This window comes from Canis aureus, chromosome 34 (assembly GCF_053574225.1).
Source record: "Canis aureus isolate CA01 chromosome 34, VMU_Caureus_v.1.0, whole genome shotgun sequence".
NCBI classification, from domain to species: domain Eukaryota; kingdom Metazoa; phylum Chordata; class Mammalia; order Carnivora; family Canidae; genus Canis; species Canis aureus.
Genome location: NC_135644.1, coordinates 22,964,258 through 22,980,728, shown reverse-complemented (window position 1 = coordinate 22,980,728; position 16,471 = coordinate 22,964,258). Strand labels below are relative to the sequence as shown.

At 35.3% G+C, this 16,471-nt stretch overlaps 1 protein-coding gene across 2 annotated transcripts in view; it reads right to left on the bottom strand.

Moving 5' to 3' along the window:
• Positions 1-16,471, bottom strand: part of KCNH7 (potassium voltage-gated channel subfamily H member 7) — a 480,585-nt gene that overhangs the window by 124,306 nt on the left and 339,808 nt on the right. For both annotated transcript variants that reach the window (XM_077883017.1, XM_077883018.1), the window contains exons 4-6: positions 13,155-13,583; positions 8,602-8,622; positions 331-545 (exon numbers count right to left, since the gene is read on the bottom strand). In XM_077883017.1, the coding sequence (XP_077739143.1) occupies positions 331-545; positions 8,602-8,622; positions 13,155-13,583 (665 nt within the window). The remainder of the gene's footprint in view (positions 1-330; positions 546-8,601; positions 8,623-13,154; positions 13,584-16,471) is intronic.

Sequence of the window (16,471 nt, the reverse complement as noted above, 5' to 3'; positions counted from 1 at the left end):
GTCACATCCATTATATTAAGAAACCATGCTTTAATAATGCAGACGTTGGCAGCAAAACAATAAATGTCCAAACATGATGAATAGCAGGTTAACTACCTTTGCAACAAAGAACAACAATACCAAGTTAGCCCATTTCTGCTAAGTCTTGTTATAGATAAAATCATAGTCTATAGTTTTATTTATCTGTTGCATTAGTTACCCAACATCTCAAGATAAATTGGAGTACAAATAAATAGCTTACCTCTTTTGATAGTCATGTATAGGAAAAATGATATGGTGCAGAGAAGAACCTCAGAAATAGTCAAAATTGAGAGTAAAATCATATCTTACCTGGGTGACTTTCTCTGTCACATTGTGTGTTCGATCTTTAACCTTGGGTGCAATAATGGTTTTATCTGAAGAAGGAGGGGATGCATTCTTTTTTTCAGTTTTGACATCTGAGAAATTCAACGTAAGCTGTGGAATCTTGTTAATGGTGCTGTATTTGTTGAGATTTGAATCTGATGTGGATCCCAGGAGGCTTGACTTGATATGATTAAAAGGCCCTAAAAAGATTGGAAAGTATTTGTAAAAGCAGTATCAGGAGAAATAGCAGAAAGAGATGGTCCTGAATGACCAGCTAATGATCCACAGCCAGTGTGACCCTGCTTCGGGTTGGACTAAATGCAGCCAGCTGATACCTGAACACAAGGTTTAGGGTCACTGTCTGCCACGTGGAGCAACATGTGAGTATCCGAGGATAAGATGGGGTCCAAGGTGTGTACTCAGAGAGCAGATGGCATCTTTAGCTGTTACTTAACTTCTTTCATTAAAGGCTGGAATAAAAGAAAAAAAACTCTACTCCTTATTATTGGCCTATTATTGGCCAAATTGGTTTCTCAAGAATGTCTTTTTTTTTATAATCCAGGGATTATTTGGGGAAGGGTTAAAATCATGTTGGCCATGAAATTTCTGAACAGGCTGTCTACCTAGTTCCAATATGCATTACTGCCCTCTCTGGGCCATGACAACTGACAAGCAGCTGAGTTTTTTATCTGCTTCTATTACTAGTATGAGATGTTTTACAGAGCTTCTAGAAGAGGTAAGCCGGGATGGGGGAATTTCAGATAAGACTGAGAAAGGCCAATGTCTTTGTATGTATGTGTATTCTATCAAAAACTCTAGAGTCCTATGTGAAATTTTAAAAATCTTTCAATCTTTCCTTCGCCCCACTTTCATTTAAATTTAAGACTTTCTTTTGAAGGGGGTGGGGGAACCTCTATAAAAACCTACCAGAAGAATGCCTTGAGAAACATAACTTAAAATTGAAGTGACATAGCCAGGTAATGGGCTGGGGTTGGTAGTGCCTGGTTACTCTTTTTGTTTGTTTGTTTGTTTGTTTATTTTATTATCATGCTATACTTTGGATCCTCAGAACTTATTCATTTTATATCTGGAAGTTAGTAGTACTGTTTGTCCAAACTTAGTACTTCTCACATTTCATTTCCTTCCTATGAAGACAATTTATCAGGTTTCTAGGACTCCTGGCCCCCTTGTTGAGTATGAATACACCGACCAGCTACATCTTGAGTTGAACTTATTGTGTGTTGTTTATGGAAGTCAGGAAATGCTCCAAAGAGTTTCTTGTACAATGGGTATTGCAACTTTTATAGTTATATAGCTCTTAAAGCCTAGCATCAGGGATAATTTTATAGAAATCCTGGGCCCATGAGTGTTACCCAGCCATTATCTCGCTGCCTTGGAGAGTGCTTAAAACATACAAACTGTGTGACTAAACGTGCTAGTCAGCAAAGTTTGCCTTATGCTATTTTTTTTTTCTGTCCAGAATGAAAAGAATATATCTTAGGGATAAAAAACACTATGCACCAAACAGGGTCTAAACACCTGAAAATTAGATTTATAGGTTGTGTATTTTGAACCACAATAATAAATCAACTTGGTTCAAATATAATGCTAACAAAAAATATCCATCACTTAGTCCATAGTTCATTTGGAAAAAATTCTCACTATATTCATTTATAAAAGTTTATGTTAGGTTATTATATAAGTTTCAGATGATTTTAAGAGAATTTTCACTTATGTGGTAGATATAGTGTTCCTTGAGGTGCATTTCTATTAATTCCCTGAGTTTTATCCATGATCATGATCAAGTCCATCTAAGTGACTAATGCCATTGAGCTCTTTGGGCATTTATTGTCCAGTATGCTCTCATTTGCATATAGATTCATACTCTCTTCTCTATTTATATGACAAGGAGAGAAATATGAGCCCAAAGTGGCACCATATTAATCTAGCGCCCAGACAAGTCTGACAGAAACCCCATTCTCTAGGTCTCTGTACAAGTCTCCACCACACACCATTGATTTATTATTCTAACATATCCTAGGTGGTGTTTCCTTTTTCGTATCATTCTATGGCTACATTCCAGTCCTATATCTCAAAATTTATAAAACATTCTAGGACTTTAGACTTCTTAGATAATGTCTTTTCTTTAATGTCATATTTTACTCATTAAGTGCTTTTACTGCACGCAGGGACACTGAGAGGAGATTAGAGAAAGTTGAGCTCAGATATGTAGTTGTGTTTAAAAGCCTTACACCTTTCCTTTAATTCTCTTTCTCTATCATCCTTCTATGTGGTGGATTTCTGTAGCTGATTGTCTACAGAGTTGTTTAAAAAAATCAAGCAAAAACATGGATGATCTATGATACTAAGGCAAACAGCGTTAAATACACTTTGTCCCTGTGGCCAGTTCTAATAAACTCCACTGAATTGTCCATACCAATAAGCAAGAGGTCTCAAGTATGACGGTACTTCATCTTATAGGCATTTGTGGGGACATTTTTATTTGTCATAATGATGGGAGGTGGCTATTCTTTCACCTTGAAAAACTGTCCCAGAAGTCCCAGTGGGCATTCCTGGAGGTGAAAGTCTGTTTATAATGATCTGATTCTTGAACCCGTTTCACATATAAATAGCACAATCTACCTTTAACAGGATTTTAATATGCATTGAGCTTTCCAGAGTTACAACTACCATGTAGGGGAAAGAGCTTTAGATCGTTTTGTTCAGAACTTTACCATAGGTTGTTCACCATTTTGCAAAATTGTATCACTTGGAACTATGCTACTTGTGGCATTTGAATTATCAATATGAAATTTCAGACTTCAGGGATAAGGTTATAGTCTGTGTTTGCATGTTATGAGCAAATATGTAAGCAGAGAGATGTGTGTCCTTTTTTTTTTTTGGTCAACTGCTGGAACCAAATATTAAATTTGCAGAGAATTATAAGAATCACAGTGAAAATCATTAATAACATATCTTTCAAAAAGATTTCATATTATTGTTCTCTATATATGTAAAATTATACATGATTCAATTAAAGGAAACTATGTAGTAAGAGCTAAACATTTGAAATTATTTTTCTTGCAATTGCTGGTTTCCAGTCTCACTTTGGTAACTCTCTAGAGATCTGCCACAACTTCACCTAAATGTCTCGATTGCCATTTCTTGTTCCAACCCGTTGTTTAGGAATGTGTATGGTCGGCAAGACCTTTCTTGAATATTGGAAGAAGACTATATGTTCTGACATTTGGTGGGATTTCTTTCTTCAGTGAGATTCATTAGTATCACATAGGGAATCATGTTAACATTACACTGAGCTGGTAAGGGCCAGTTCATTTGTGAGAATATCATACTTCCTCATTTTCCCTCAGTTTATCTTGGTGTATTTTTCATAATTCAATTTGGTTATTTCCTGTTTTTAAAATTCATATATAAATAATTATGATCTGTTATTATTTATTCCAATAGTGGTTTTTATTTTGTTATCTACCAATACTCCTGCTCCATCATCTTATCCAGTACTTATCTGGACAACTTAATGCTCTTAAAAGCCATTTTTTAAATGTCTGATCATTGCATTATATCTTCTAGTGTACTTATGTTTGAACATCAACACATTGAGAAAAATATCATTTTATTATCAACTGCTTTTCTTGTATTCCTCCTTTACATTATGGTTAAAGAACAGTGTTGATCTTTTAGGAATAGGTTAACTTATCTCTAAATATTGTTACAGGATAGTAAAATGAAAAAAATAAAATATTGTAGAAACAAAGGGACGTTGGATCTGATAGGGCTGAGAAACCACTGGTCAATACATGTCATACTCAGATTTGCCCTCAGAATATTATAACTTCATTGAGTCCATATTTTAGCTTCTCATATTTACTGGCAGATAACCTTTCTGAACTGTTACTTTATTCTGTTTCTCTTTTTTTAAGTTCTTAATGTTAAAGATTTAATCTAGGCTTTCTTTTAAATCTATCCATTTAAAGAATTCAGCAAAACCTAAAATGTTCCTTAAAATAATTCACACACGCTACTTAGATAAGATATTTACAATCTATTTCGTCCTGCATAACAAAGATCATTATGCTTTTTCCACTGATTTTAAAGCAAATGTTTATATGCAGAAGTCTGAGTCTGCAAGATGATCAGCATTAGCTTAGGTTCCTCTAAAACCTATCCAAATTCTAGTGAAATTTTTTCCAACACTTTAATTATTCACAATATTCTTATTTTAATAATTTTAAACCTAAGCAAACAGACTATGAGGCCAAAGGGGAATAAGCATCAAGGGCTAGAAATCAGAATACAGGGTTTCCTACCTCCTAGGTCTATATTCAGAGAGGCCTTGGTTGAGGATTTAAAGGTGAAAGGCAGCCTCCCTGAGAGTGATCATGAACAGATGGGATTTAGGATTCTAATGAAAGAAAGGAGAATAACCTGAAAAACAAAGTAAATGAATTTAAATAAAATAAATGGGCAGAAATAAAGGGAAATAATAGATTCAATAGAAAGGAAGGTAAAACTCAAAAGTGCAAAGGGGAACTTGATGTTCTTTAGAGAAACATTTGCGTAATGGATGACCAGGTTAAACGTTCCAGTATACTAGAAGGAGATGAAAAACAGGTGACCAAGTAGACTAAACCAACAGCTGGATAAAGCTCTAATATATTACAAATGTCCGATTAAATATTAAATAGGCCAGGTTCCAGCTCCAAAGAAATATCCTGAATTTAGGTATCAAGCCAGAGGCTAAAGCAACAACTGGGAAGAATTTTACATTAAAGATATTTAAAATTTTTATGATGAGGTTATTTGAATTTATCATAAGTTACAAGAAGCTGAAAGAGAATATATTTTCCTTTAGATGGTGCTGATATATAATTAAGGACATCTCATAATTAAAAAAATAATAATGCTATTTTCTTTTTTTAAGATTGTTGCTCTCGAGGATCAAATGGGACACAAAAGAAGGAAAGCAAAAAAAAATTAAGATTGTTATTAAATCATCAGGTCTGTATATAATATTTCTTAGGTTACTGAGTTTATTGGGCTAAAATTTAATAAAACTTTATGTAAATAAAAATGTAAATTGCTGAAGTGACTTAACACTAAAAAAATGCAAATGAAGCGTCTAGTAATTGGACTTTGCAAAAAAACACTGGCAACCAGTTTAACACTTAGAAAGATAGACAAGAAGTGATCATATTATTTGTGGTCAACATTCATATTGTCTCTTTCAGTGCATGACACACAATTTTCAGAAGATAACTATCACCATTGAAAATCAATTTGCAAATTCTTATAAGGTCACAAAAAGTTGGTAATGGCTAGTGTAGCTTAAGAGAAACAAGCTGTATCAGATGAGTTGATTTTCTTTGTTAAGTCTGATAGGTTTTGTGGCTTAAGGAGGTGAAAGTTGTAATAAATCTTCCAAATAGTTTTGTTTCTGATTCATATGTCAGATTCATAGACAAGATGGGAACTGAACATACCATTGTCAGTGGGATACGGAGTTACCTGAAATAATAAGGAAGTGGAAGCATAGAGGGGCAAACTTATATTAGTGACCTATTTACTAAGTAGGGTAAGTGGGGTTAATTTTTATGGATGATTTGAAAAGCAGAATAGCAGAGAAACCATTAAATTGGAGGTAAAAATCAGTTAATATGTGAGTGAGGCAGGATTAGGTTCACCTCTCATAATATCAAAGAAATTGTTTTAAAAAATTATGTACATACATATAAACAGCATACACAATATATTTGAATAACTTTTTCAATTCTTGATAATGGGTTACAGTTAGATCTCTGAAGTCTTATTTCAAAAAGTCAGAGTGCCAAGGAAATTTATTAAGTGGAAACAAAATTAATCCTAGGAAAGAAGGTTAAATGGAAATGATTCCATTTTAGAAGAAAAGACCGAGTACCAATTTGCAGTTTTTATACTGTGATATTCCATCAAGATTAAAAGTGACCAGCTGGTATCTCTGTCCACTCAGGATAGATAAAGGGGGAAGAAAATTGCATTTCAGCAAGAAGGATTTAGATTAGCTCTTCGTGTAACAGGCAGTAAAATAGATTTCCCAAGGAAGTAAGAGAATGGTATCTTCAGGAGGTAAAAATTTCTCTACCACTTGTGTCAGGGATTTAGCCAACACCCTCGTAAGCCTTGAAGTCCTGCTGGAATTATTTATTTTATTTTGGTAAAAAATTATTTTGGGGTGATTTGGATATTGAAAACTATGATTTGTATACAATGAAGTATAGAAATTTGTCTTTTATTTTTTAAAGTTTTTATTGAAATGTGATTTAGAAACAAAACAGGGAGCCTGGTGGGGGACTCGATTCCAGGACTCTGGGACCACGACGTGAGCCAAAGGCAGATGCTCAAATCCTGAGCCACCTAGGTGCCCCTGTTCTGCGAAAACCTTAAAGAGCCAGACACTTAAGTATTTTTTGATAGTTTCAAAACCAGAGTCTGAACAAATAAGGGAAACTTTGGAGGATACATTTATGTTCATTTTAAAATTAAATTCGCACGTTTTAAAAAATCTAATTTGGGAATTTAACTTCATAAGTATTAACATGTGAAAACTTCTGACAATGGTTTAGAGTTTCCTAATCCCAAATTCTGATTTTGATAATTTATTTTTGTTCAAAGACTATAGCTGTTAAAAAATGGAAGGTTGAGGGAAAAGAGTTGGAGATTAAATGGATTCATTTATGAGGGAAAAATAAAATTAATGTAGTTTGAATGGCAATTGTGTGAACTACTAGCTTGGAAGATAAGCAAGCTCAGTTTTCTATATATTGAGAAAAATTAGATTCATTTCTCATTGCATTTAAACGATCACTGGAAAATCAATGTCTAATAATAATTAATTGCTAATTGTTAAATGCTAAAGCCAGTCATATTTCATACAGATGAGTTGGCAAGAGGTATCTGTATTCTGTTTCTTGACATTATATCCTGAATTATATCGATGCAAATCACCATCACAGCTGACGCTAATTTGCTCCCTTTTACAAATTACAGTAGACAGGCCAAGGATAGAATAATCATGTAGATGAAGTACCATCCTGCTATTGGAGGTCACCTGCACAGACCCTTTTTGAAGTGCTTGCAAAATAAAATTGGTATGGGGAGAAGCTGCCACAATTTCCTTTCTTTTCAAATCACCCTGGATGGCTGACCAGAAAACAGCTTTAGTGTCTACTGTTATTAATTCATAACTGTGAGCAGCTCTGACTTAATTAGGGAAGCAATTGAGAAATCAATATACAAAACTTCATAGTGATCAGAGTAGCAGTGACATACAGAAGAGGCCAAAACAGTGAATTTTAAGTAATGACGGTTACTGGTGGAGACGTGTCCATGCAACACACATGCACAAAATGAGTCATTGTCACTATATGCACACTCACGGCAGCATGCATGGCCTATGTTAAAAGACTAAGTCCAAAAGTTTTCAAGTAAATGAGAATAATATGATTACTATATTTTGTGAATTCCTGTATCTACTATGATATAGTAGAAAAAACAGAGGTGAATTTCAAATTTTAGTCAAATCCAGATTTATCCAGAGGTATTGCCCACTTAAACATTGCCCTACAGTAGCTATAGGTCATGCCAGTGATTTCAGACTAATATAGGACACAATTAAAAATGACTGAAATGTAATATAGAAAAATAGAAATGACTCTCATGCATGTACAGTTTACTACTACAGTAAGCTTAAAACCATACCCCCTGCCATCCAGGAACGTGAAACTAGTTTTAAGGAAACAAAAGAGGAACAAGTGAAGTGATACTGTCATGTAGCACTTTGATTACTTTATTTAATCTTGCACTCGATTTTTTTTTGTTTTGTTTTGTTTTGTTTTTTGGGTTTTTTTTTTTTTTTTTTTTTTTTTTGGCTGAAATAGGCTTATGTGCCTCTTTCACAGTGGAATATATTTAGCTTGATATTTGTTTCTTTCCAAATGGTTTAAATATTCAGGAAGTGTTCATTGTCAACCTAGCTTTATACTTCTTGCAGGAAAAAAGGAGTTCATAAACTTTTTGGCGAACAGCTGAGAAAGTAACAATGTCTCCAACAAAATCAAGCCATGATGTCTCCACCAGGCACCTGGACTAGCTAAGGGCAGCATGATGTTGCATTGAACAGGGCATACAGCAGGCGAGTTAACATGCCAAGTAAAGGGGCACTTTGAGCATCAGATGATGAAATTTGAGTTCGTACATTACCTTTGACATTGCGACCATTGTCTGTTTTGAGCACATAAGGATAAAAAAAGAAAGAAATATAAAAAGAAGACTAAAATTATGTTATATACACTGAATTACTTCTGTAAAAACAATCAGGAGTAAACAGGATATAATGACTGAAAATGCATCTTTGAAATTAGCATTTTTCACTATTCAATCCAGTAAAATGCATAAACCAAAAATGATATCTGCCATCATAAGCATGCATGTTTAAATACGCGAAACATTTATCTCACTTAACTGGATTCCAAGATATAGATTTTAAAATTATGACGGTTTAGAGAAAGGCATTCCCAGCTGCCTACAGTTGTGATAAAAATTTTCAATCTTGTCAGAAGCCAATGTTAGTGTCACTTCAACCATCATTTACAAAGAAAGACTGTGCAACATTTGGTATTGTAAAGTAATTTTTTTCATATGATTTAACCTAGTAAAGTAATAAGGAAAAATATTTCTAAGACAACAGCTTACCTTAATAATCCAACTTGAGTTATTAATCAGAATTCTCTTAACTGCCCTTCCTACAAATGTTCTTCAATGTATATTTTGAAAATACCACATAGCACTCAAAGAGTCATTCGTAGGCAAAAATGATTGTAAGAAGTCACTGAAAGATTTGACTGTTAAAAGTAACGTGAGATTTTTAAGTTTATGTTATCACAAGGCACTCAGTACCTAAAATATTTAAGAAATTCATTTATATTAACATGAGCTGTTTTCAAGTCTCAAATTGGAGTGTTTTCAGATTATTTTGAGATTAGCAATCTGACTCTTTGATGCATATTTGCTACTAACAAAATATGCATTACTAGTTTTGAAACAAACAAGCTTAAAATAAATGGAGTCATGTCAAAACCATTCAAATATATCCAAGATTTGAAAAATCTGTTCAACATTTGTTGACATCTATGCTAATGCGGTGCTTATTTAAAATCTTGGGATATATCTTCATTGTTTCAAAGCTTACGATCAAAGCAATTTCAATAGTTGGTATATTGAATTGCTAGTGTAGACATTGCCTTTGACAGAGATACACAAAGTTGTGACCTTACATGACAACTCTGCCCTCTTTGAGGGACCATAAAAAGGCAAATAGAAATAAATGGAGAGATCTTGATTACATAGAATTAATTATCTCCATCAGAAGCAGGGCCCCAAAGTCATTAGTAAAATAACGACTGCTTGCACGTAGTTAAAAATTATAACATTACTTATCAAACCTCAAATTTATATATAAAGATTTGCAAACTCCCCAAATCCCTGACTGGAAGTTGCATTACATAGTTACTGCTGCTTTGACATCCTAAGAGCATGCAGTCTGTATGGGGCCGGTTGAGACCTTGTTATCTGTCCATGACAATGTAAGTGCAGAAATCAGAGTGAAGAGCCTTGTAGCAATTTGACAAAGCAATTTTATGTCTGGTCAATCTAATAATAAAACAATAGGGGTTTATATCTTCTATGTCTATTGTTTTATTTCATTTTTCTAAGAGTGCATTTTTTTTAATACTTACAAATGTATTCATTTGGGACGGATTAGAAAAAATTCTGGTCCTTCACCATGAATGGTTTGAGAAGTAGAGTTCTAAGGTACTTGATAATACAGAATAGATGGATAATGTAAAATATTATGCACTATTGTATCTGTAAATTACTTAAAGTTCTATAAAGATAGCCTATGTAGAAGGAAATTCCTCTTCTTGAATGAGGAGGCAATAATCTGAATTCAAAATCTCCTGCATGTGGAATTTCAGGTGCTCACCAGGCACACGAATTCATGAAACTAGAATCAGTTTAAAAAATTTCTCATCCACATGTGGCATTGTGTGTCAACTACACTTGGTAAAAAAATAATAATGCATTTAAAAAAAAGCTTTCCATCTTTCTTTGTCAGCAGCTCAGTTTCTAAAATATATCAAATTATGCAGCCTTAGGAGGTATAGTTTCTTCTATGCCAATCAGTGATTTTGTAGCTAAAATTGCTCTAAAGCTGAACTACCAACTACTCTCTGAATTTACTAATCAATAGCCAGATGACTGGAGCATCTGCCAGGAAGTGATACCTTTTTGGAAAATAACATAGCTTGGGTACGGGAAGAAAATCAAGGATGACCTCACTACTGACGGTCCTGAATTGAGAAGTCCAGAAATGTTAGATTATCCTTTCCCATAATCGTTCCAGCAACTATGTACTAAACAGAGACAACAGAGAATTGAAAATACAGTGAAATCATGAGATCTGATCTAACCTACTCAGCACCACTGTCAAGCGACAGGCGAAGTCTGTACTATGCTCTGATCGTATATCATTTATTATATAAGAATGTTATTATACTGTAACTCAGGCAATAAGGCCAATTTCAGAAGTCAGTATGATTCCTAAAGATGCTTACGCTAACTGGACTAACTAAAATGTATGTCAGTCCTTTGAATCAGCCTGCTGGATTTATCTGAATCACCCCTTGGGATTCATTGCTCAAAGATCAAATTTCAGAAGTTCCATTCAGTCAGGAGATGTTGAGCATGCCATTGCTATATGGTATGGGGGCCTTAGATGATTATTCAGTCTGGGAATTGTCCTTGATTTTTCTTTCCTTTTTGCTCTTCTTTAGACTATAGATTAAAATGGATGTACTAATCGCTTTTGTACCATATACAGTTTCTCAAACTTATCTATGGAAAACTCTTCCTTCTATTTTTGTGATATTGATTTATCTCTTTTCGAATTCTTCCTGCCACTTCATTTTCCTTCATCATTTCTGCCTTCTCATCTTCACTGTGCCTTTTAAATAAAGCTCCCCCACATAATTCAAGTATTATGGAATATAACCATTTCCTGTTGTGTATGATTTTTGAAACATACTTCATGAGCATCATCCTTTCAATTTCACACCAACATTTATTGAGTTCCTGCCATGAAGAAGGCAATTGTGATACGGAGGCTGCAGAGCTAACTATGCCCAGATTCCTGCACTGGGAGAGCTCACAGAAGCATAATTATTGCTTTGCATATCCAACAGAAATGACAAGCTTATACTGTGGAATAAAGGTAGAATGCAATAAATGCTATAATATGTGCAAATACTGCTTTGTACACATCAGGTGTGAAATCGTTTAATTCTTTTGGTTTGGGAAGGGGAAATGGGTCCTTACACTTATGAGAGGCAGAATGAGGAGGGACAAAGTGGGGAAGAGTTATTTCTGTCAGAACAAACTAATGAAGCAAGAAAATGTGTGATTTGGGAAAAAGCAATTATCTCTGTGCAAGTTTAAAACAGAATCTATAGTAGGGGAAGGAATCTTGAAGGAGCTAGAAAACCTTGAAAATTAAGTGTGGCCAGCTGGCCTAGTAGCCTACACTATGAGCCCAGTGATCAGATTTCTGTTTTGAGAAGAAAACTCACAGCTGTAGCCATGATGATGGGCACACACAGAAAGGGATATCACAGGAAAGGACAGTGGGCCTCTCCAGAACCCAAACTCCTGGAATTCAGAAAAGTGGGATGGATACATCCATCCAATAGGTACTCTGCATCTTCAACCCTGGGGGAAAGTTCAGTGATCTACAGACTCCTTCTACGACAAGAAAGCACTTCATGGAGGATTGTGGACTCTGGAGATGGGTGGTCCTGGGTGTGAAAGCCGACTCTGGTCCTCTGTATTGGACCAATGATTTATTTTAGCAAATCTAAGCCTCACTTTCCTCATTTATCAAACGGGGCTTAATAATAATGCCTAACTCATAGAGTTGTTGGAAGAATTAAATGAGAGTTAATGTGTGTCAAGCTTTTACATTGCCTCACACACAGTAAATAATCAGTAAATGTTGACAATCATCACATTAATGGTGAATTTTTTTGGTCACTGTCTTTTGAGCATTGCTGTTTTCTCTACTGGCTAAAGCAAGAGGGTGAACACCAAGAGGCCAGGGAAAAATAAGTGAATTCTGACTTGCTCTAGCTTTAGTTTTCAAGTTTGGTTTTTCAATACTCTCAGGGTTTGGGTTTGTTTTTTTTCCCCCTACACATTTCCCCTTCCTCCTTCCTAATTCCGCCCCACCCAGTCATCATGTATACCTTTCTGATCACTCAGTACATCACATTTTATACACCTCTTCCTTTGGAAAGACTTGATTAATAAAAGAGGCCTGTGAAGGCACACCACTCATTCTGCCCAGAGCTTGCCTACTGGCTAAATGCAGCAAAATTAATTATGCTTGAGATGATAGGGTCATCACCCGAGCATATTTTATATAAAGCATTAATTAACACTCCATAAAGTAGGCAGATAATGGTTATCATACCATTTCAGAAACACAGAAAAGAAGCCAGAAGAAACCAAATTATTCACTATGGTTCAAAGAGGATACCGGTAACAACTCTGAATGTATGGCTCTCATTTTAAATTGCCATTGTTTACTCACATTTCTTCCCCCAAGGCATAGGGATTAATGTCAAAAATAAAAACAATATGGAAATTACCTTTCATTATCCATTAATATATATTTCCATTTCTTAAAAAAATAAACATACCTTCACTGGCATGTCGGTCTCTAAATATGTTCTTGGGGTGAACACTGAATCCTTCTATGTCATGAACTGAAGAAGCCCTCCGTATACTACAAATGCTTTCTTTTGATCTGGAGTGAGTCAGCTGGGTACTTGACTGCAGCATGTCGGGATAGAGTCGGTCCCATTGCCTTTTGGGAGAGGAATGGTCAAGAGGTCCAGATATATTCACCAAAGGGGAACATTTGCTGGGCTGTATCAAGGCTTTTGTATCATCTGCTTCTGAGGGGCTGCAGCTCTCTTTTGTAGGAGACTTGAAGTGCTTCATGGCTACTGAATCATCACTCTGTTTAGATGAGTCGATTACTACCACATCAGGGTCTTCTTGTGGCAAAGACTGCTTTCTGTAAGTGAGAACTCTCAGAGCAGGGAATTTGAACCCAAAAAGTTTCCCTATAGAGACAGAAAAAAACATTATTACAAGACAAATATATACACACACTTACACATATTACACATTGTGTAAACATATCCCTTTATGACAAATGAACAAGTATCATTGACTTAAATTTAAACAACATGTAAAAAGAGTTAATAACAATACTTAATTAAGTCATTTATAGTTGGAATGAGGGATATTATAGAAGACTTCTGAGACTAATATGAATCGCCATACAAGCAGTAAGAAAATAGTAAAATAATAGTAAAATAATGTCTCTGATGGTTAAATATACTCCAGTGACATAAAAGCATTACTTGGATGACACAAGTCTCTTATTTTGATAAAGACATACTACACATTATTAGATATCCCATATTGTTAAAAACACCATACAACTATTTTTAAGGAAATTTGAAGCGTAGAATACAGTTTGGAAAAGAAAAGGGATGGGGCACCGTATGTAAAAGAGACAAACAGAGGAAAAGTTATAATGCATATGTACATACATGGGGGAGGAGGTTATAGTACTGGAAATAAGAAGGAAGAGAATGAGGTGGGGATAAGTTGGCCTGTCATATCTAGAAGGTTTCTATTAGATAACACTGTGAGTCAGATGTAGATTGGAAAAGTGGGGTCGATTGTGTATGAAAACATTCCTCACTCCATTTGAAAGTTTTGAAAGGCTTTTGGCTACAGATAGAGGTGTAAATATAAGAATTTCTCTTTCCTGATATTTTTTTCTTCCAAAATCTGAGACTATGGCTTGAATGTTACACATATCTCAGTGGTTGATGCTTAGAAGGACAACTAAATCTAACATTAAAAGGCGGGTATTAACATTACAATACTAGTTAATAAATGCATGAACTCAGTGGCAATAAAAATGCAAATAAAAACAAGAGCCTATCATTTTCCACTCCTCACTTTAGCAGTAAATTAAAAAAAGAAAAAATCAAGCACATAACATGTAGTGATGGCAAAAATGCTGGTGAGCATTGTGGCGCTTTGCTAGTGGGAGTGCAAATAGCCACAAATTTTTTGGAAAGTCATTGTACAATATCTATTAAAATGAAAATACATACTTTTTTCCTTTTACTCAGCATTCTCTCATTTATAGGCTAGTACAAAGGCACAAAATCAAGACACAGTCTGAATATACATTAGAAGGGAGAATGGTTGAATAAATTATGGCATTTTTATACTTTGGAATCTTTTTAAAAAGTATATATATATACTTATTATATATACTTTTTATATATACTTTATATATATACATATATACATACATAATGTTTTGATTAGAATTAGGGGTTTATTCAAATATAGTGTTAGGTGAAAAAGCAAGTTTCAGTTTAATATGTTTATGAGATTTCATTAAAAATAATAAAAGGCGGGATCCCTGGGTGGCTCAGCGGTTTGGGCGCCTGCCTTTGGCCCAGGGCGCGATCCTGGAGACCCGGGATCGAATCCCACGTCGGGCTCCCGGTGCATGGAGCCTGCTTCTCCCTCTGCCTGTGTCTCTGCCTCTCTTTCTCTCTCTCTCTCTCTCTATGTGACTATCAAAAAAAAAAAAATAATAATAATAAAAGGCTAGGGATCCCTGGGTGGCTCAGTGGTTTGGCACCTGCCTTTGGCTCAGGGCGTGATCCTGGGGTCCCGGGGTCGGGTCCCGTGTTGGACTCCTGCATGGAGCCTGCTTCTCCCTCTGCCTGTGTCTCTGCCTCTCTCTCTCTCTCTCTCTTTCTCTCTGTCTCTCATGAGTAAATGAATAAAATCTTAAAAAATAATAATAATAAAAGGCTGCATTTGTCCACAGAAATTGTATAGCAGTAGAGAAAGATGTGGAAGGACACACACCAAACTCGTAATGTTGACTGGCTAAGTGGGTTTAGAAGTAGGGGAGGGTAATGTATTGCATTCTTCTTTATATATCTTTATTGTTTGTTACATCAAGCATTTAATTCCTTATAAAATTCTAAAAGATATAATGAGAAACTTCTAAAAGAAATGAAGAGATGAAACATCTAAACCATATTGTGTGATTCAAAGCTTTTCTAAGTATTGTCTCCAAGAAAATGCAGAGTCTGTAAATCCTATTGTCAGTGCGATAGTCTACGTCCACACTGCCCCATGGCTTGACAAGTACACATTGCCCTTCTGGTCAGTCAGTTGGAGTCTTTGGGCCACAATATTATCTACCTCCTTCTATTTAAGTGTCACGGGCACCATTACCTTTAATACATTTACTATGAACTTTTCCTCAATACCCTGAGGATGGTTTTAAAACATGGAAGAACATTCTCAAAACTCATGGACTTTTCTACATTTTATTTAAATACACTCTTCCAGTAAATGGTCTTACCTACACACATACTTTCAATTCCGTATTTAATCTAATGACTCATAAATCTACATCTCTAGCCCAGACCTCCTCTCTTAGTTCCAAACCTGCATATCTTTTGGCCTCGTTGACATCGTCACTTAAAAGTCAGAGACGCCTCAAAATCCCATAGCAAATCCAATCTCATGATCTATCTCTCCAATTCTAGCCCTTTTCCTGATGAACATTTCTGTCCCCCAGTGGACTACGGGCCTCATGAGGGAAGGGCCCTTGACTATTTTGCTTACCAAATCCCACCTCTGATAGAATGTCTGAGAATGACAAATGAATTTCTATAAGCAGAGGCTAATCTGATAAGGTGCTTCGATTCTGACTGTGGAAAACCAGGATATTTAATTGCTCTGACCAACTTAATTAGATAATAGCCTTCTGGAATTGTATTGACCCATTTTTACCAAAAATGGTTGCTTGGGTAGAAGTCAGTAGCTCACGGAAATGGTGAACTCTCTCCTTTGCCCTTTGTACCTGATGCAACTCTTACTGTTAAGTTTGCCTTTT